At 33.2% G+C, this 22,105-nt stretch overlaps 2 protein-coding genes and 1 pseudogene across 3 annotated transcripts; 2 read left to right on the top strand and 1 right to left on the bottom strand.

The window, feature by feature from the left end:
* Positions 1–5,931: 5,931 nt before the first annotated feature.
* On the bottom strand, positions 5,932–9,355 carry LOC100794926 (DNA-directed RNA polymerases II, IV and V subunit 6A). 2 transcript variants are annotated; one of them, XM_003536430.5, is made up of 6 exons: positions 9,198–9,355; positions 8,749–8,782; positions 8,465–8,634; positions 8,338–8,389; positions 6,299–6,366; positions 5,932–6,198 (listed from the first exon to the last, which is right to left on the bottom strand). In XM_003536430.5, the coding sequence occupies exons 1-6, from the start codon at positions 9,230–9,232 to the stop codon at positions 6,129–6,131; spliced, it is 429 nt and encodes a 142-aa protein (XP_003536478.1). In that variant the 5' UTR covers positions 9,233–9,355; the 3' UTR covers positions 5,932–6,128. The 2 variants fall into 2 exon arrangements, with proteins under 2 accessions (XP_003536478.1, XP_040861860.1); XM_041005926.1 differs by having other exon boundaries at positions 8,338–8,634; positions 9,198–9,349.
* Positions 9,356–13,047: 3,692 nt separating this feature from the next.
* On the top strand, positions 13,048–15,894 carry LOC100810859 (probable methyltransferase PMT16; annotated as a pseudogene).
* A 1,739-nt stretch (positions 15,895–17,633) lies between these two features.
* Positions 17,634–21,824, top strand: LOC100809803 (protein FAR1-RELATED SEQUENCE 5). Its single transcript, XM_014763358.3, has 5 exons — positions 17,634–18,050; positions 18,583–20,962; positions 21,116–21,268; positions 21,355–21,414; positions 21,525–21,824. Exons 2-4 carry the CDS (start codon positions 18,593–18,595, stop codon positions 21,409–21,411), a joined length of 2,580 nt encoding a protein of 859 aa, XP_014618844.1. The 5' UTR covers positions 17,634–18,050; positions 18,583–18,592; the 3' UTR covers positions 21,412–21,414; positions 21,525–21,824.
* The last annotated feature ends 281 nt before the right edge of the window (positions 21,825–22,105 follow it).

The following is a 22,105-nucleotide window of genomic DNA, read 5'->3' as shown; positions in this document are numbered from 1 at the left end:
ATTTTTTTTTATTTCTATGGTAAAACCTGAGGCTCACACGACACTTAAAATAGAGATCAACTATACTATTCAATTCGTTGCTTCGGGAATTTTCTTGAATCTGCTTTTACCATTACCTAACAGGTTCAAGATTTCAAAGCTATCATAGTTAAAGATGTTGAACCTTTTTCATTGGGAAAGTAGAGTTTTGTGCTCTCTGCTCATGATATGACCGAAAGCAAATCAAGGAGGCTTGCATGCACCGACCCAATGAATGTTCTTTTAAAAAATTATTTCACTTTCTCAAACATATGTGGTAGTTCTGACGATACATTTGATTACCTCCAAACCCTCCCAAGAATCTATAACAACAACAATAGTGTTAAAGACATTCTCTCCTTAATTTCCAACGCAGCCTAGAAGATTCTTGTCCTCCTTGACCCACAGAAATATTTCTTCTGATCGAGTGTTTAGAGATTTTAAAACCCATTTAAAAATCTTTGATCAAAGATCAAAGATTGAAGCATGATCGATCCACTTCCTCTGTTTTCTAAAATCGAAGCAACTCACAAAAGATTTGGTTTCTTGTCATGTTCACAACATATATTACAAGTTGAAGATAATATCCAATGAATGATGTTAATCGTGATGGTAGCTGGCAAACGGAGAATCACGTGGTCATCCTTTTTATTTCAAATTGGGGAATATTATATAATAAGGCATCAGCACCATGTGTTTTATAAAAAATTCTTATATAAATTTAATAAGATATTTTTATATTGTTATTAGTTGTTATCAATTTATTAAAAATCACATGAAAATTAACGGACAATGTCAATCGTTCATACTTGATTAGTGAACCATCGTCATCCGTTGAATTACAAGAAGGCTGGAGAAAGTCTTGTTTCTTGCCTGATGTTCAACATGCCTTGTTACAATAAGGGGAAAATACAAGGGATATGATGTTTTAAGATCTCATATTAGTTAGGAAAAGATTAATATACAGTATTTTAGATATTTTTTATATTATTCTCTAATTAAAATAAAATATTTTAATAATCCGTCTAATGAAAATCAATATAAAATATTACTGATGATTATTGATGTAAAATTTAATTTAAAGTGAAGAACAATAAAAAAAAAATCTGAAATACTGTACTTAAAATATTAGTAACTAGTAAATATTCCTTTTTGATACTGCTTGTTGGAAAAACATAATCATGTAAGTATAATAACACTATTTATTGGGACGAAGGGAGGTACAAACATATAGATTATTCTCATTTGTTATTTTCATTAAGCTCATTATTTAACTAACGTGAGACTTCAAACTTATACTTACAAATTTCTAATATGTTATAACTTTTTTTTTACTGGTCTAATATGTTATAACTAAAATTCTTTGCATAATAACTTGAACATTTTTTCTTAATAATTAGGTTTAGAGTCAAGTTAAGCCATTACGTTTTTAATTAGATTTAATAATAAGTATTTTTTTCTTTTAAAAAGTATAATTTATTCCCATGCACTAAACTGCTTGTTTATAAGGTGAAAGTTCACTTCATGCAACTCCAATGTTATCATACAATTACGTCGTGTGTGATTTAAGTTCAATCTTTAACTACATAAAAAAATGTTAGACATATAAAAATAGCTGTCTAACTTTGGAACTTTTATAATAAATGGACTAGGATTGGTTTACACCGAGTGTAAAAGTGAGAAATGTTATACCTACAGCGAATCTCAGTCGTCATTTAATTTAAATAATCTAAAGATCAAAATTAATTAACTTAAAAAATTAAAAAATGCTAATGAGAACAAGTAACATGAGATGATTTTATCATCTATAATTAAACTAATTCATCAAAATCAAAAAATAATAACATTAGATAATATTTCTTATCATATTTGTCAATCTTATCTTAATCAAAATGAGACTTTGAATTCCTAAAAAAAAGATCTCTGGATATAGTAATATGATATGAAATTGAAAACTAAAAAGAAGAAAAAAACATGCACTCACATATACATATGGTCCTGTGTAAAGAGTGGACACTGGTCGATTCTAATTTCTTACTGGCTTATGAATAATCGTGGATGTTGACCCTTCGACATGTGGTCGTAAATATTTCTTTTTCAATAATCAACAATTCTAAAATTTGACACTGTGGCGGACAACAACATGCAAGTTAATTAACTTTTTTATTTCCTTTGCGATTTTGAATCCTGTTCATACAGCCAATATCTTTCCATTTTTTTAACACCTGCAATTAACACGAGCATTGAACTGAAACATCAACAATGCCCTTAAGTCAAAAGATCCTTTTGTTGCTTTATAGCTGTGGGAAATCTTTAAGATTAATCTTTTTACAAGGTAAAAGAGTTGTGTCCAAGAAAACATATTTTCAACAAACGACAACGCAAATGTAATTTTTCTTCTCGAATGATTACATCTCATTAATGAAATTATGCTGGACCATCTCTAGCTAAGTCCATGGAATTGGCATAAACACGGACCAAACCATAGTGCGTTTAATATGTGGAACCAAATGTGAATGAACTGTCATGTCATGCTACACCTAGCAGATTGGGAAGGCATAAAACGACATAATTACATATTAGAACTAAACAATGACAATGCCTCATGCGTCAAAACCACAAACCCACCTACTCTATCACATTAATATTGTTCATATCCTAAATCAACCAGTAACTTTCCTGGCGGAGGAGTTTCAAGGTTTGATGGATTTCAACAACTATATCAAGCATTATTGTTTGTTTTAAAGTTTGGATAATTAATCATTATAAAATTAGTTTTAAATTAGAATGTGTGTCTCTACCAAAAAGTATTAATTTCAACCACATATTCTTTTTATTAAAACTGTGTACAATAAGAGGAATTGATTAAGGTGTAAAACAAGTAGGTCCAATATATCATTGCACATTTGCCATTATTAAGGATATAAATCAGTCTAATCAAATTGAATACTTGACATTTTTTGGTTGCATGAGTACTTGATATATATATTAATTAAGCATACATGTAAAAAAAAAAGGAAATTATATAAGTTTGAACTTGAGTTTAGTTAGGTTAAAATTTTTTAACTGAGGTTGACTTATTAGCTTGTTTATGACTTGATTATTTTTAATTATTTTTTAAAAAATAAAATTTTGTTTATTCATTTAGCATTTAACACTTATGTTCGTGTTAAAAGTAATATCAAATTTATTCGAGTAAAATTGGATTCAGATTTTTTAAAGTAATATGCCTTTATATTTAAAGTGCATGTTGCATTTCATGCATTTAGGGAATATAGATGAGAAAATAAGACGCAAGCAAGAAACACGGCCCTTGTTTTCAGAAAAATAAATGTATATTTCTCTCAAATTCATGTGTGGAAAGAAATATTGTTTTATAAAGGTTGTAGTCTTATAGATCTCTGTTCAAGTAATTGAGAAAAAGCTTTCTATTTATTATCTGTTTAGATGAGAAAGAAGCTATCTTAATTATCCTATTCCAACTAGAGTATAAGGAAATTAAATGCCACGTTAGTAACAAAATCAAATTGTGGTCGTAATCTACGTTGTTTTCAACGTGGGCTACTACACGAGGTTGTTAAATACTGGTTTCGTTTTGACGAACTTGTGCACCAAAAGTTTTCTCATTAAAGGGGGTCATGCATTGTCATTCACAGCATCATGATTCTGCGATATCTAGGACTCCTAGTATTGTTTGTTAACTTCCCGTTGGCTGATACTCATTGTTTCAAAAAAAATCAAAATGAATAGCCAGAAACTGCTTTAAATATGAGTCAAAATATGACAGCAATATCAACGGTTCACATACACTTGGGATTTTGTTCAATATTAGCTTGAATTAATTGCAAACGACTAAAATGTGTATTGTCGTCATCACTTCAACAAACGAAATAGTATATAAACACTGTAACATTATGATTTATGCATGTTACTAGTCTTCACTCATTTTCTTCTGCTTAATTGACTCACAATAATAACCAAAACATCATCAAAACCTCGATAGTTTGTAATACAAGAATATACATATACAATTTTCAAAATTGAAAAGCATCTGCTGACAATAAAATTGAGACTTGCATCTTAATGGCATGTGGCTTTTGTGTATGGAATTGCATTTTCTTTTTATTTTTTATGCGTGAAATGCATTTTCCTTAATTAATAGAACAACGGGTAAACACGTTCACATCAAATTCGAATACAACTAAAAAAGCCAAACAAATATAAATCAGCATATATCATTTCGGTCGCTACTGCTTAATTATTAGTTGTTTGGTGCTAATAATTAATTAGTTGTAGTTATCTGAAGTTTGGAATACCTTCTACGAAACACATACTCTTCAGAATTTAAAATGAACATGTATCTCCAATTTGTTTTTGAAAATTGTTCCCGTAACAGCCCATTGTAGCATCTAACAATTACGCAAAAATCAATATATAACAGAAGCAATATGACGCTCAAAAACCTATAACACATGACTAGCTTTTGAAGTAATATTATTTATTATATCCATATTCCATAAATTGTTGATCTCACTGGGACGCATGATGATTACATTTTATTCTGCCTCCTGGCGAAAAACCTATGATCACTGACTTACTCTTCCATAATTTTCTTTTAACTTAAACTCACTTCAGGAATCTTTAATCCTAAAAATCTCTAGCTATCTTCTACAAGATACCATTCGTATGTATATACGTATATAAAAAAGGTAATAGAGCTGAATTCCCCTGGAGTCCCTTGTAAACAATGTCCGATAACCGTACAAATTTAAAAGTCTACCATATAGAATTCTGTCACTAGGAAAGAGTATTATTGAAACTACACATAATTATCAGTTATCACAGTGACTTGTGGGTCAAGTGGTTCAAGGCCAAGACACAACTTGGTGACCCTTCAGTTAGTACTTAGTAGATTTTAAATTGTACACAAACCCTTGCCCCTGTTATTCTTACACATCGTATCAAAAAACATTTCACGTGTAGCGCTCAGATGGAGATCTAGTTCACATATAAGTTATGTGTGTTTTAATTCTTTGAATTATTTAGATTTATGTTATAAAACTAACTTATAATATAAAGATTATCCTCCATTTATATATATCACTAATCGACTGGATTTCCAACATTAATTACAACAAAACAATCCTCACAAAACAAATATACACAATTATTTGAATCATTACTATTCATTATCACAAGTTAATAAACATATTGTCTATAATTATATGGCTGCGTTTGAAGTATTACCCGCACGAACTACGTGTCTTGGGACATTCATATATAGTTCAAAACGGTAGTGTCTATGACGAAGTAGTAAAAATTTTGAACCACTGGTCAGGCATTGAAAGTTACCTATTATAGAAGGTTAATGACCGGAACTAATAGTTTTACTTTGAAAAACCACGACAAACCCCTTAAATTCAGACGTAGGTGAGCACAATGATAATTGTAATGTGCATAGCATTAAGTTTTTGCTTTGAAAAAGACGTTTAGCGTTTGTCACGTGTTTGTTCATGATGGGTAGTCTTAAACGACTCACAACTCGCTCATTTTAATCAGTCAATGACCATGCATTCCAATAACTAGGAACATGCATTTCAACTTCAGTATTTCAAACACTTCATTATCACTTATCATTCACCATTTCTCTTTGTATTTTTATTTTTAACTGCAAAAATATTTTCTGAAACCAATCTACTCTTTATTTTGCCTGGTCATCATTTTCATAATTCCATTCGCAATGGTATTAGTGATATTTCCAGAATGTCACGAAACATAGTAAAAGAAGAGACACAAGCTTACTAGACAACCAATGTCCAGTATCAAGAAGTATCACCCCAATCTTCGTAGAGCTTAGGGTGTCCTGATAGTTCATTTCACAAAGCAGCAAACACTATTGCAAGCCCAGAGATATATAAACAAGTTGAAATATAAATTATACTAAAGCTTAAAAGTACAAGTTACAAGCATTCAAAGACATCACTGTAAACCAAGTTTTAAGGTGGGTGGGATCATAGATCAGTATCAACCTCAAACAATTCAAAGATAAAAGTTACGAGACAAAAATTTAGGGCCTGTTACTCCTCTCCCCACACCTGTCAGTTCAATCATCAATCACCACCCACTTGCCTCTTCCAGGAGTCTTCCACAATCAGTTCATCGACTCCCCAATCTTCATAACTGTAGAATTTTGCAAAAAATGATGACAGTCAGTATGGCATAATGTTATCAACCTTAACCTCCCCCAACCAAGAAAAAAGTATAATGGCCACTATTTTACCTTCCATCAGGCAAGTAGCGCCGAATTGTAAAGGGTATTTTCCGCTCTCGGAGCTCCTTCATAGCAATCTGATAAGTTGAGATAACTAGATATCAGGTGTTATATAACAGAGCTAACAAACAAAACATGTATACTCCTGAATCCTAATACAGAAATTTTTTGAGACAACTGTCTACAACAAATAATCAAAATTGCAATACAGGCTGGAAATGAACACTTGGGATAATTGATATCCAAAAGGAGATCAACATGACATATTGATGGCAAGTAAATATGCTCAAGAGGCAAACTGCAGAACAGGTAATACTGGACACGGATTTTGTCAGTGTATAAAAATCAGAGAACTTATTTCTAGAATGGTGTACACAGTGCATTCTTCAGGAAACCACAGAACTTGAGAATCAAATAACATAAAACAATAACAAAACATTTTTTCAATATATAAGGTACACTGCTCATGTGACTAGATTCAATATTGGAAGACTGAAGCAGTTTGTAGAACTTTTCAGTTGAGGTCAATAATGATGACAAACTTATCTTACACAGAAACAAGAAAGCTTCACATGTCATTGGAAAATTAAAAAGAGCATGTCATTGTCAAACTGAATAACAAACCATTTTAAGTTAGAAAAATGCTAGAAACATACTGTCATGCACACTCTTTTGAACACAGTCTCATTGGTTGAAATTTATTAAAAAATCACAAAATTGTGGGTCTTACATAATATCTAATGAAACTCTATCTTGTTTTGTAGTTTTAAATAAATTTCAGGCAATAGAAGAGTGTATCAGAAAAGTGTGTTCCTGACACTCCTCTTTAAGTTACGCAAAATGCCAAAAATCTTTTCTTAAGGAGGCCAGAGACAAAGGAACACAAACTATGATGGGGAAAGTAATTTACAAGCTGATTAAAGAGTCATAACCACAAGAGAAAATTACTCCACCCACTTTTAAGATGAACATATTGCCACTGTGATCTTCCCATCCTAGGAATCTCTATTATTTAAAAGGAATATATGAAAAGACAGAATTCACACATGTTATATGTGTATTTAGCTGAACATCTGTGCAATTGCAGAGGGAGTTATAAAACAAATTCAAAACACACAAACCATATCAGTAGTGTGCATGCTACGACACACTATTCAATTAAGGAGTCCGGAGGGATGGAATCCTCTGTCCCATTAGCCTGCCTCACCCCCTATCCCTCCAATAAAACAATGACGTGTCATTTAATGAATCTGTGTCACTGCTCCCTTACTTTAACCAAGGATTAACAGTATTGTTATTGTTTGACACAATGTCCTCTTTCATTCGCAATTCTCATTCCAGTGCTTCAACTAACAGCAATCAAATTTCTAACCAAAATCCATCGCTCCTTGTAACAACTCCAGCAGCCATTCATTTTTGCGAGCAAAAGAATGAATAAAATCTGGCTCCATTCATCAAGTCCAGTGTTGTTATAGACAACGGACCTGGACCTGGAGCTGGCTGGTGTCATTGTCCCTGCAAGTGTTGGCAAGGAAGTCCAGAGGGTGGCAACATCATGGAAGAAGCCTCTGGTACAGTCGGGACCATGGAACACGCACGGTGCAGAAGTAAATTCAGCACATCAAAGCAGAAAAAGAATGAAAGGGAAAAGGATTGAAAACTGAAAAGATATATACAGAGACTCATTGATTGAAAAGGGAATATGAGAATGAAGAAACAACATTAATGACACCGTTAACCCTTAGTTGAAGTAAAAGTAAGGGAGCATTGTCACAGATTCACTAAATGACATGTCAATGTTTCATTGGGGGCAAAGCAGGTGAGACAGACTAATGGGACATAGGATTTCCATCCAGTCAGGAGATCACTAAAGTGATAAAAGTGGAAGCTTCTGAATGAAATATTTTCTACATATGGTCATACCGTCATATATTTGGAAATTCAAAACTGGCACAAGTTTGGCAATGAAATACTCACAATGAGCTCAGATGCAATAACATTAAAGAAAAAAAGTATCAAACTGCAAAGAGAACAAAAGGTTCTATTACCTCAAGTGGGTCAGTTTCCCCCTCCAACTCAACCATGACAGGTGCATTCATACTGCTCAACCAGAAAGGCAACATGTTAGAAATAATCAATGAGCAGAATCTTAAGCTCACGATGTCCTGAACAAACCTGATTTGAAGAGCACGGGTACCTAAAATCCTAGCACGCTCATACTTAGTCATATATTTTGATGTCTTTCGAGGCCGCTCCACTGGTTGTTCCTCTTCCTTATCCTCAGTGTCAATAGGCTCTCCAGTTAACTCATCGTTTTTGTTCTCCAAATCTTCCTCTGCACCTTCCTGTTCATCAATCAATCCACCAACCAATAATTCAATTAATTCATTCAATGCTGAGTACCATAACATGTATTTGTGCAGATAAAAAGAAAGGACACAAGACAAAGAGTTCTGTACCTCAATCTCGGGCTCTGGTGGCTCATCCTCGTACCTGCACCACCACCCTTTATTCCATGAGAAACCATTCAATGAAAACATACAGATTACAGAATCAACGCTCTAACCCTAGCAATTGAAGCATGACGACTGATTTTAAATGGACGTTGGAAAGAAAGGGGCAAAAGTGATCAAATTCAGTGGAGGAACATATGAAAAGTTTTTATTTTGCTTAATATTCACATGAAGCACAAAAAAAACTACAAGTGTTATCATGAACGAACCAAAACCAAAAGAAACACGGAATAAATACACGATACGGTGCAAAAAAATAAATTTTGGGGCACTGTGAGTTGCAGAATTGCTGACATCTGCTGTGGGGAATTAAGGGTTTTCAATAGTCAAATTGAATTGGGGAAAACCCTAATTTCTGTGTGTGTGAGAGAGAGAGAGAAAGAGAGAGAACGAACCCCATGTCGATATCCTCATAGTCATCGTCGGCCATCGCGAATCGCAGAGTGTGAAATAAAACGTTTCCCTGAGCTTAAAGCTGCGGTGTGTGCCCTAAAACCCTCACCGAGAACAAAGACAATGATGTACTAGAATAAAGGTTGCATCTAATTATATTATATTATATATATATATATATATATATATAACAGGATTACATGCGAGGAAAAAACAATTTGATGTATTAAAACAATTATTAAAGTATATATTTGACAAGTGATGATGAAATTAAGACTTGCGTAATTAATTTATTTTTTATCTTAAAACAAACAAAATAAATTTCAATCAAATCTATATATTATTTGTATATTATATAAAACATTAATGTTGATTGTGTCTAATTTGCACGCATAGTAAATAATGGTAAAATTAGGTCGCATAATTAATTTATCTTTTTCGTTAAAATAAATTTTAATCAAATCTATATAGTATTTATATCTATATATTATATTATATAAAGTAAAATAAGGTTGTTGAATGTGTTTGTTTGCATATTGGAAAACAATGGCGAAATTAGGTTTCACTTAATTAATTTATCTTTTTTTTATTAAATCAAACAAAATCAAATCCAAAATAAATTTTAATATAAACATAAAAAAAATATTTGAAATATTTGTTTTAACCTATAATGTTTTTATTTTAAGAATCAAAGAAATATTATGACTAACTCAACAATATATCTTCTATTTTAATGTTTTTTAAATAAGAAGGGGTTCTCGGGAAGCATTATAGTTAATTTCTTTTAGAGTGCATTTGGATGAGGGAATTAAAATAGAGAAAATAATTATTTAGAGGATTTAAAATCCCTATCCGGAGCCTAAATAATCTATTTGGATGCTTATTTAGAAGAAATTTAAATTCTTTCAAAAATGAAGGAATTCTAAAATTCCGACGGCTTTCACAGAGGACTCGGCGAGGCCATTGCCGCGGTCAGGGGAGGAGGCGAGGCGGGCAATGACGGCGGTCCAAGCTTTGATGTTGGGGAGGTAGTCGGAGCGGAGGAGGAAGGTGTGTAGAGCGTGTGGTTGGCCTTGGTGTATGAGACGGTGAAGAGGCTGAGATAGTTGGTGTTAATTGCTATTCATGAGTAATAAATGCATAAAAAAATGGGATAAAAAGTAGCAGGGTACCTCTAATTTATGATTTTTTTGTGAGATTTGTAAAGAATTTATTCTTTTGTGAATTTACACAATGGAAACTTCATTTGGATGACTATTGTTGAACTTATTTGAATTTTTAGGCTAAAGAAGAGAAGATTTTGAAATGCTGATGAAGGGCTCGCTCAGTGAGCCAGATTGGCTAAGTGAGGCTCATCCGCACAGTGAGGAAGTCAATTCGCTAAGTGAGTACAAAACCCTAAAGAATGTTGAATAAGAGAGTAGCACGCTTAGCGCACAGCCAACCCGCCCAGCGAGGATGTTGTCTCTTTTCACGCTTAGCGCGTCCAAGCCTGCTTAGCGCCCAGCCACTAATTCTCGCTCAACAAAACATGCTCGCTCAACGCGTCTTCGTAAGCTGAGAAGCCTAAAATTCTTTAAAACACTGAGAAAGGAGGGGAAATGTGGCGTCAAGCAACGTGGAAAGGAAGGAACATGGCACCAAGACTAAAGAGAAGACATTTTCTTCACAATTTACTTTATTATTCCATTCCTACATCATTTTCACCCTTGTATTGAGCCCTCCTTGCTAATGGAGGGCTAGACACTTCATTTTTGACTTAGCACTCTTGATGTAAAAACTCTAACTATCTATTTAATATTATTACTAGTGTTCTCTGTTTCTATTTGTGTTTATTTTCCATATTTGTGGCTTGATCACCTATTTATATGTTTTGTTAGGTTTTGAATATTAGAAAATGCTTAAAGTCCTTAAAACTTGGTAGAGCAGCTAGAAGTCTGCATTTCTAGGAGTAGTGTGTAGTAGTCTAGTAAATATTGCATATTTTGCGTAGTACAACTTCTTAGAATGAGTTTATTGAGGAATTAATAACGAAACTAGGAGGATTAGGCTCTTTCATGCAAGGAATTACGGTTAGAGTAATTTAACGGTGCAAGAACATTAAAGTAATATTAAATAGAGAAAAACCTATTTAGTTACGTTAAGAGAAAGTTCAGTAGAATACTCCACGATATTTTCATCTTGGTATTTGTTCTATTATGCAATTATGCGTTTGTCTTGTCATGTTATTTTTAGTTTAGAAAAATTAATTTAGGAATTTGAAACATGAATGAGTTCTTTCATTTTATTTCACTGCACTTGAAATTGTGTACAAACTGAATATGTGGCATCTAAGTATAACAAATTTCTCATGGACACGATACTCGAACTTACTGTTTTAATTACTACTTGAGCGAATTGGTACACTTGTCAATCTAGCTAAACAATTGGCGTTGAGGCGGTGAAGCAGGCGCTCATTGTGGAGGCACATGACAATGAATTGGGCACACGTGAAAGAAGAGGGCATGTTCTGGTAAGAGAGTTGAGAGACCAAGTGACTGAGACAGGTGGGGTTCGGGAGGTGCGTGGAGTGGGAGTAGGCGAGCTAGGCTTCTTCAGTTTTGTGGTCGCAAAGGAGGGAGAGAAACTTGTGGTCGCGGGATTCCAAACAAGAAATTTTAACAATGAAATAATTTTAATTAAAGCAATTAAAATTTTTAGAATTTAAAATTCTCTAAAATTCTAAAATCTCTCGTCCAAACACATTTTTATTATAATCCTTTTGGCTTTGGGTATGTTTTATAGAGGAATCTTTCATTACATTGTTTCATTTCTCAAATAATTTATGTTTTTTAGAGAATCTCAAATAACCTACGCTAAAATCAAATAGTCAAATATGTGAAGTACCTGAATCCCACTAGAAGATGGGTTGAATAGTATAAAGGATAAAATTTAGTCTTTCGAAAACTATTAAAAACTTTTCTCAACCAAATGTCACTGAACAAAGGGTTTCGTCCAAAGGATTCAAAATTACTTTGCTTATAAAACCAGTTCACAAAATTTGAATAAGATAGTGTAAGAAGTGATTTAAAGAAACAAACAAATTATATAGAAGCAATAATAAAAACAAAAAGGTTTTATATTGATCTTCCTTAATTCTTAGACTACGTCCAATTCTCTTTCAAACCTTGAAGGGTTTCACTAATCAAATCTTTGATTACAATCAATTATTCTCTATATTATGTTTAATTACAACTAATGTTCAAAGTTGACTTTCATCGTATAAATAAAAAGAAACGTTAATATCATAAAACAAAATGAATTAAGAATGTTAAGATAAAACAATTTAAATCTTCCCTTTTATACGCTTTGACAGGGTTAGGATATTAGTTTAAAAAATATTTTTTATGAAGACATAAAATTATACCATTTATAAATTTTTTAAGTTTTTGATAAATATTTTTTATTTTAATTTGTTAACTAATGTTATAATGAGAGTAATTAGTCAAAATTAAAAACAAATAAATTAATTTCGTCTTTCCCGCTTTACTTTTTTTTCTTATTTATTAAAAAGAAAAACAATTTAAATAATTGAAAGAAAAAAAAAATGGGGAAATGCGTAACTCATGAGAACGAGATAAGTGGAGTTGCGTACTTACCTTACATAAAAGGATACGAATACATATAAGTTTACAACAACAAAGCAAATAAAATCTTCTCTTTCATTGTGTCTATGCCTCTACACTGGTTCCGCGCGCTCATCGTATCACACACACTAACCATCTTCCTTAGTTCAAGATACTCCAAGAATCCAAACAGTGATGGCGAATGCTGATTCTTTTTCCTCTCCCCGCAACCTCACCGTTGTTTTGAACTTCAGAAAAGCACAAATTCTCTGCATCACCTCCAACCTCCTCGCCGCGTACCACCAAGGATCGCGCCTCACCACCGCCCTCTCTCTCTCCGCGCAAATCTTCTAGAACGTTTCCGCGATGCAGCGCCAACTTCAGCGAGTACACGCCGTGTCAGGATCCGCAAAGGTCCCTAAGGTACAAACGTAGAATGATATACAGAGAAAGGCACTGTCCCGAAGAGTTCTTGAAGTGTAGGGTACCGTAACCCCTTCCCCTGGCCGGCGAGTAGAGACCGCGCCTGGTTCGTCTTCCCCGGCGGCGGAACCACCTCCCCAACGGTGCCGGTGCCTACATTGAGGATATCGGAAAGTTGATTAATCTTAAAGATGGCTCTATTCGGACTGCTCCCGATACTGGCTGTGTGGTGGGTAACCCTTCTTTTCTCTTCTCTTTCTCCTTACAAAAATATTAAATTAAATAATCATTATTATTATTTAAAATTTTGATATGTATCAAGATTTGTTATGTTACTACAAATCAATAATAGTTTAACGGCTGTCTATTGTCCTACATGAATTATCCATATTAAATATTAAATTTTCGAGAAAACTTTCCAATGGTTCAGGCTATTATTGTCCCACTCCTACATGACTTTATACTCTTTCTTAGTAAGTTACATGACCTCTTCAACATAAATAGTTCACATTTTTACTAATCAATAGAATTATATTAGGTTTAATTAGCATTGTCTATATATATCCGCAATCCATACCAAGATAATTTATGAAACTTTGTTTATGAATATATGATAATCAGGTTGCTAGTTGGGGAGCCTATCTTCTCTATCACGCAGTATCCTAACATTGTCAATTGCACCAAGGGATACCCACGAAGCACAAGTTCAATTTGCTCTTGAGCGAGGAGTTCTTGCATTGATTGGAATCCTAGCCCACCAAGAGGCTTCCTTTCCCTTCCAGAGCTTTTGACATCTCCCATTGCTCTCGCTGCCTCATCCCATGGGCTGAATATGGTATATATATATATATATATATATATATATATATATATATATATATATATATATATATATATATATATATATATGCTTATACACATTAATATTCTTAATCGATCTTATTTAATTATCACACCACAAACTATAAAATTAATGATCTTAAGTCATAACTTGTACTGAATATTCTTTTCACTTAATTGTTGAAATAGATGGGATTTTTCTTAACGAAGTGGATCGAGTTCTACGCCCTGGTGGGTATTGGATTCTATCTGGGCCACCAATCAATTGGAAGAAATACTGGAAAGGGTGGCAAAGAAAAGAGGAGGACTTGAACGAAGAACAGACCAAAATTGAGAAGGTAGCCAAAAGCCTTTGCTGGAACAAGCTAGTGGAGAAGGATGATATTGCCATCTGGCAGAAACCAAAAAACCATTTAGATTGCAAGGCCAATCATAAACTCACCCAAAACCGATCATTCTGCAATGCACAAAGTGATCCTGATAAAGCTTGGTTTGTCCAATCTCCTTCTGTTTATTGTTAATGTGTCAAGGATTTTGCATTTGTTTTATAAATATTTTGGTCACCTTTCATGTATACCAACATGCAAACATGTCTTAGTCCTGTTCCTGAAGTGTCTAGCAAAGAAGAAACTGCAGGTGGGGCAGTGGACAATTGGCCAAAGAGATTAAAATCCATTCCACCAAGGATTTATAAGGGTACCATAGAAGGGGTTTCAGTCGAAACATATTCAAAAAATTATGAGCTGTGGAAAAAAAGGGTATCATATTATAAGACAGGGAACAATCTACTAGGAACTGGGAGACACCGCAATCTCTTGGATATGAATGCCTACTTGGGTGGATTTGCCGCTGCACTAGTTGAGGACCCTGTTTGGGTCATGAACGTGGTTCCTGTTCAGGCTAAGGTTAACACACCTGGAGCCATATATGAACGTGGCTTGATTGGAATATATCATGACTGGTTAGCACCATATCATAGTACCTTTTCCCATGTTTGATGAATCTCTCTCTCTCTCTCTCTCTCTCTCTTTCTAATATGCTTGAATGAATTGCTTGATTCTCTTGCAGGTGTGAAGCGATGTCTACTTATCCTAGAACTTATGATTTAATTCATGCGGACTCAGTGTTCAGCCTTTACAGTAACAGGTAACATGTTGGTTTACAAATGTTGAATTCTATATGTAACATGAATGCGTAAAACTCTCTTGTTCTTATTGATGTTAAAAAAGCAAACTAATGTGATTATGTGATGTGGATGTGAATATTGGAAGACATTCTGCAAGAAATGGGTAGGATTCTTAGACCTGAAGGATGTGTTATCATCCGAGATGATGCTGATACATTGGTAAAAGTAAAGAGCATCGTCAATGGATTGGAATGGGGTAGTATAATTGTAGACCATGAAGATGGACCTCTTCAAAGGGAGAAACTTACATTTGCTGTGAAGAAGTATTGGACAGCTCCAGCAGCTTCCGAGAAGACTAATGAATTTTATTTTTTGTAGTTGTTAATTTTTCTCTTTTGCTGCTTTAGGTGTCCTTTTCTTATTTTTTACTTTTTTTTCAATGTACTGCTTTGTCTTCTTAACTTACATTTTTTTTTTGGAGGGTAGGGATATATGCAAGCATTTTTTGTGGAATGCAAGTTCAATACTGTAACTGAGCAGAACACCGAGTCCAGGGATAAGCATTATTGTGTTACGTGAAATAGTGATATTACTTGGACAGTGACCTTAGAGAGAGGCATTAACTGCCTAATAATCCTTGAGGACTTAATTTTTAATTAGTGGCTTTGTCTGGTGATTAACACCTAGAGACAACGATGATAACTAACGGAGTTAACAGTTTTCAGAAAACAATTTGAGAAAAATTACAGCCTGGTTCGAGAAAATATTTATTCTTTATTTTTATAAATAATTGCAAAAACATAATTTTTGCTCACTTTTTTATTTTAAAAAATATGTAAAAATAGTTTAAAAAATGTTTTTTTAACTACTAAGAAAATAAAAAGTAAAAAAATTATTTTTAAGGGATTTATTGATGTATGGCAAATCCAAAAAACATTTGTCGATGTACACTTATTTTTTAGTTGACTAATTAAAAAACAAGTAACAGTGAGTGTGTATTAGCCAAACTAGATTTTGACCCGCGATGCACAAGATTAATAGACTGTGTGAGAATTTTTTTTCTTTTTAGTATTATTATGTTTTATGTGATTATAAACCTAACTATTTCATTTTTTGGTGTCTTGTGAAGGATTTAATTAAGACATGATCAATTTATAAAATGCAAAAGGGGCACTTATTCAACCAAGCGAGATTGTTTGATTTCCTTCATAACTTTTTTTTATAAGAATACGTTGTACAAGTCATTTTAATTAATTTTTTAATTTTTTAATTAGTTGAAAATTTTATTTAATTGTTTGATAAATAAATTCTTTTAAATAGTTTTAAGCATTTTTTAAAATGCTACTTAAAATAATATTTTTTAAAAATATTAGCTTATAATTTTTTGGATTTTATTATTTTTTTATCTTTAAAATATTTATTCAATTTTCTTATTATCTTTTTAAAATGTTATTTATATTATTTTACATTTTTATCTATTTCAACTATTAGTCTTAATAAACATAACTTTAGAGTAATTCTTTTGAGAATAATTATATATGGACATTTAGGGAGTGTTTAAATCTAAATCAATCCAAAATAAAAATCAAAATCCTCACAAAACCTAAAACCGGATCAAACTAATTCTTTTTAGATTTGTTTGAATATTTTTTTTTTCTTTCACAAACCCATTGGTTTAGTTTGATTTGTGGTTTATATTTTTTGAAACTGAATCAAATCACAATAGTTATACTAATACTTATATTATTTTTACTGTCATATATTTTATATGTATATTATTTGAGTTTAATGTTTTATAATATTGTGTATATAAAATTTATATAATATCTTTATTTTCTTTTTTAAACAATTTTTTTAAAATATATTTGATTTGAAATAGATAAAATTTTAATTTAACATATTAATAAGATTCATAAATTGTTATCAACAATTTTTTAATGTAACTTAATTTAAAATATATAAATTTTAATAAAATAATATTTTAATTTTTTAATGTAACTTAATTTAAAATATATAAATTTTAATAAAATAATATTTTAATAAAAATCGCAAAAATTGAATCAAATTAAAATATTAATTTGATTTAATTTAAATTCTATTTTAAATAAAAATCAGACTAAATTAAATCATATGTATTTTTTAAAATTTGGTTTGGATGATTTTTTTTTATGAAAAATCAAACTAAACGGGAATGGAAACAACCCTATAGACACTCAAATGTAATATCCACTTATTTAATAAGTGTGTTTTCTTTATGTCTTTCTACCTATCAAATTATATAACCTATAATGTCTATATTTTTTTTTTCTTCTCTTTATATCTCAAGGTGTTAATTAACGTAGGCGCGTCTAATCAACTATATCCTACTTTTGAAATAAGAAGAGAGGGTAAGCGTAAAAAAACTGAGGGATATGGGGAGAAAAATAATATTTGTGTAATTTTAAAAATATATATTATTAAAAATTGATTTTTTTTTTAAAAACACTAAATGTGTTTCATGTCTTTTCTTTAATCGGTGCAACTATGCGTTTTATCTGCTAATCTCCGAAGAGGAGCAGAATCGTCTTCTCCATCGTGTTAGGGTTTGCGGAGTTGTTATTTCCCTTTGTTTTGTTTCTTCGTACTCAGGGATAGAAGCAGCTCCAATCCAAATCATGTGTTTTTGCAACTAATTAACTCTGCAATCCAACGTCACATCACGGCGTCGCAGTTCCTCCAATCTTTCACTAAAGATTATGGACAGTGTCGTGCGTCCACTGCACGATATTTTGTTCCTTTCCGTCGATCACGTGCTCTGCCTCTGACCTCCAACCCTAATTTCACTCTTCGTCGTCTCAGTTCCCGCCTCTCCAAAGCTACTGGTAAGGGTTGTTTGCATTGCACTCACCATAACATAACCTCAGCAGAATTTGTAAGAACATGATCGATAATGAATCATCATTCAGTTAAAACTCTAGTGTTTGCCTTTTCTTTTTATTCCCCCAATTTTGACGCACGTTAAAGCTTTATTGGACTGTAATTCTAATAGAGAAATTGAATGTGTCATTGTGCAAATTGCAGATTGAACCCAGGTGAGTTTGAAACATTATTTGTGGATTTGGCATGAACTTAGTTCTCACCGTAGTTGGCTTTATTTTGTGATCCATATTTTTTTTATGGACTAAGTAAATTAAATTAATAATAAATATTTGCACTTTTTAGTGTGTGTTTGTATCTCCGGTTAATCCAACCGAACTTGGTACACTTTCATAGTGTCATCCAATCAATACCTGTCATTATGGTAAGTTGGTTGACTTTTATAAAAGTCATACCAAAGTTGATTTCTTATTGGTTGATAATGCGTGCCTATTAAACACTTAAATTAATTTGCTTATTTCTCCCAATTTGGTGAAGGTTTTTAATAATGGATGGGGATCAAAACGAGTTGGGTACTGTGGGTGAAGGGAATGTTGATATTGGACCTCAGACGTTGAATAACTTGGACTTGAATGTGGAGCAGAACTGTTGCAGCTCAAATGTTGCTCACGCTAGTGACACTCAATCCTGTCATCCTTCTTCAGCAAATGTACTTAGCGGTGATACTGTATTGGGAATTGGTACGGAATTTGAGTCCGATGATCATGCATACCAATTCTATAACAAGTATGCCAGATTGTTGGGTTTCAATGTTAGAAAAGATTGGATAAATAGGAGTAAGGTGCATGGTCAAGTGGTGTCTAGGAAGTTTACTTGCTCCAAAGAGGGATATCGCAGGAAAGACAAAAGAGATGCTAATGTGAAGAAACATAGGAAGGAAACGAGATCTGGCTGCTTGGCACATATGATTGTCACTCGGCAACCAGATGGTAAATACCAGGTCACCCATTTTGAAGCACAACATAATCATGACAATATAAACTCTAACTCTAACAGTGCTAACATGTTAAACTTGCAAAATGAATTTAGTGTTGCTCAAGCTGTGGAAGCTGACTCAAACAATAGTTTGGGACCTAAATCAAAGTCAGCACTAGATGTGTTGAATAAAAAAACAAGTGCCCGTGAATCTCTTGATCTACTTTCAATGAATTATGATAATTACCTTCATTATGCGAGGGAAAGAGATATGAAGGAAGGAGAAGCAGGGCGTTTGCTTGGTTACTTCCAAAGGCAACACTTTGAAAATCCAACATTTTTTTATGCCATACAGCTTGATGTTGATGACAAGGTTAGCAATATTTTTTGGGCTGATGACAATATGGTGGTGGATTATGAACATTTTGGTGATGTAATTTGTTTGGATACAACTTGCAGAACAAACAAAGATCTTCGGCCATTTGTACAGTTTTTAGGTATTAACCATCACAGACAAGTGTTAATCTTTGCTGCTGCTTTTCTGTATGACGATTCCATTGAATCATATAATTGGCTATTTCGAACTTTCATTAGTGCAATGTCTGGGAAAAAGCCAAAGACCATTCTCACAGAACAAGAAGCTGTAATTATTGAAGCCATCAATACGGTTTTATCTCACACAAACCATTGTACATGTGTATGGCAGTTGTATGAGAACACTTTGAAACACCTCAGCCATGTTGTTAAAGATGCTGAATCTTTTGCAAACGATCTAAGGAGAAGTATTTATGACCCCAAGGATGAGGAAGAATTTACTCATGCTTGGGAGGCTATGCTGGAGAAGTATAATCTCCAGCAAAATGAATGGCTGAGATGGATTTATAGAGAAAGAGAGAAATGGGCTGTTGTCTTTGGTCAGAATACATTTTTTGTAGACATCAAAGGCTTTCATTTAGGTGAGATTTTGTCTAAAAAATTTAGAAATTATCTAAATCCTGACCTTGATGTGCTTCAATTTTTTAAGCATTTTGAAAGGGTAGTAGATGAGCAGCGTTACAAAGAAATAGAAGCTAGTGAGGAAATGAGCAGGTGTTTGCCAAGGCTAATGGGTAATGTGGTTTTGTTGAAGCATGCAAGTGATATTTATACTCCAAGAACATTTGAAGTATTTCAGCGAGCATACGAGAAGTCTTTAAATGTTCTTGTTAACCAACACAGTAGAAATGGATCATTGTTTGAGTACAAAGCAAATACATTTGGGCATACTAGACAATACAATGTCACCTTCAATTCTTCTGATGACACAGTTGTCTGCAGTTGTATGAAGTTTGAGCGTGTTGGTATTCTGTGTAGCCATGCACTAAAAGTTCTTGATCATAGAAACATAAAAGTAGTTCCATCTCGGTACATCTTGGATAGATGGACAGGACATGCAAGGTTGGGAAATCTTAGGGAGATTAGGCAATGTAAAATGCAAGATAATCCTAACATGGTTGTCACAAGCTGTTACAAAGATTTGTGCAACAGACTGCTCAAGTTATCAGCAAGAGCCTCTGAATCTATGGAGGCTTATCAGTTTGCCGCAAGGCAACTTGATGAAGTGATGATAGGAGTGGAGAAAATCTTGACATTAAAAGTTGAGCAACGTCAAGTTATCACCTCAAGTAATATTGATGCAAATGCTTCAGAAAATGAGCCTGCAGAGATCTTTCTGAATGGACATTCAATTGAGGATCAGGATGAAAGTAACAGAGCAAATGGAGGAAAAGACAGGAGAGCTACATCAGATAGGGGCTATCTAACAACCATGACTTGTAATGGAGCTGATTCTGATAGGATTTTGAATGTAGAAGTATCTCCACCAAATACCGTTGTATGCATTTCAAGCCCCTCGTCTGCATATGTTTCATCTCATTCTGCAACACCAAATCCCATTCTGCAGGTCATCTTATAGTTTATTTTGTGATCATATTATTTGTTTACAGTTATCAGCAAACATAATGCTCAACTTTTAGAAGAATATATTCTCTCTCTCTATATATGTGTGTGTGTGTGTACAAAAGAGAATTTGTTGATTCTCCCAATTGTGGTACAGGGTTTGTACGGTTTTGAAGCCAATCAAGTGGTTCACTGCATGTATGAACAGAGTAATCGTGTGCTCGACCATCAATCTAATTCTAACACCTTACAACCACCAAACATCTTTTCTAACCAACAGGATTCTCCTGGTCAATCTCAGCTGCTGCAGGTGTTTACTTTTCCAGTCATCAAAGTGTTTTTGATTATATGTGGAATATGCATCTGTGTATAACATGTTAAGAAATTTTTACTTAGGAGCCTATAATCCAGAGCACATACCATGCGTCCATGCTCAGCAATAATCAGATGTGACAGGTAAACTCATCTTGATCATAAGCCACCACCATCCCTAAAAAAAAGGATTTTTGGCAGGTGGATTCATGTAAGCTAACTTTTAAAATCTTCTTTGTGTATATTGGTTGTAGGGGATGGATCTTGACATCCGAAATCCACATTCCTCTTCATTCTTGCTGTATGACCATAGATACAGAAGTTCCAAGTCTGCATGAAGTACAAGGGGAGAACATGGTTAAATCATTTTCCTCTAATACTCTTTTGGTAGGGCCAATATTTTTGCTGTACAGTGGGGATTGATCTAGTCATAAGCATTGAAAACAGATTCATCCTTCTTTCTTTGTAAATAACCAAACATTCATCATACCATATTGTGTAGCTCATATGAACATTACTTAATTGAATGCGATGGCCACACAACTTTTTTGGAATGAAAGCTAACATATATCTACAAATATATTTATATTTTTTTTGTAGATAATACATTCCTTTTTATCCTCTTATTTCTTGACTTGAATAACTTTAGTTCACTTTTGATCTGCTGTTGTTTTTACAAGGAATGCAATTAAAAGATATTTCGTTGCCACTCTGAACAAGGAAAACGTTTGAAAACCCTAAAAATGTACTGCTTGATGGCCTGAGAAGATTCTGAAAATTCATGATACATTTCTGTTTTAAGATTCTTCTGATACACTGTAAGTTTATATATAAT

This window comes from Glycine max, chromosome 10, assembly GCF_000004515.6.
Source record: "Glycine max cultivar Williams 82 chromosome 10, Glycine_max_v4.0, whole genome shotgun sequence".
NCBI classification, from domain to species: Eukaryota; Viridiplantae; Streptophyta; class Magnoliopsida; order Fabales; family Fabaceae; genus Glycine; species Glycine max.
The sequence above is the reverse complement of the archived record's forward strand: the minus strand, read 5'-3'. Positions and strand labels throughout refer to the sequence as shown.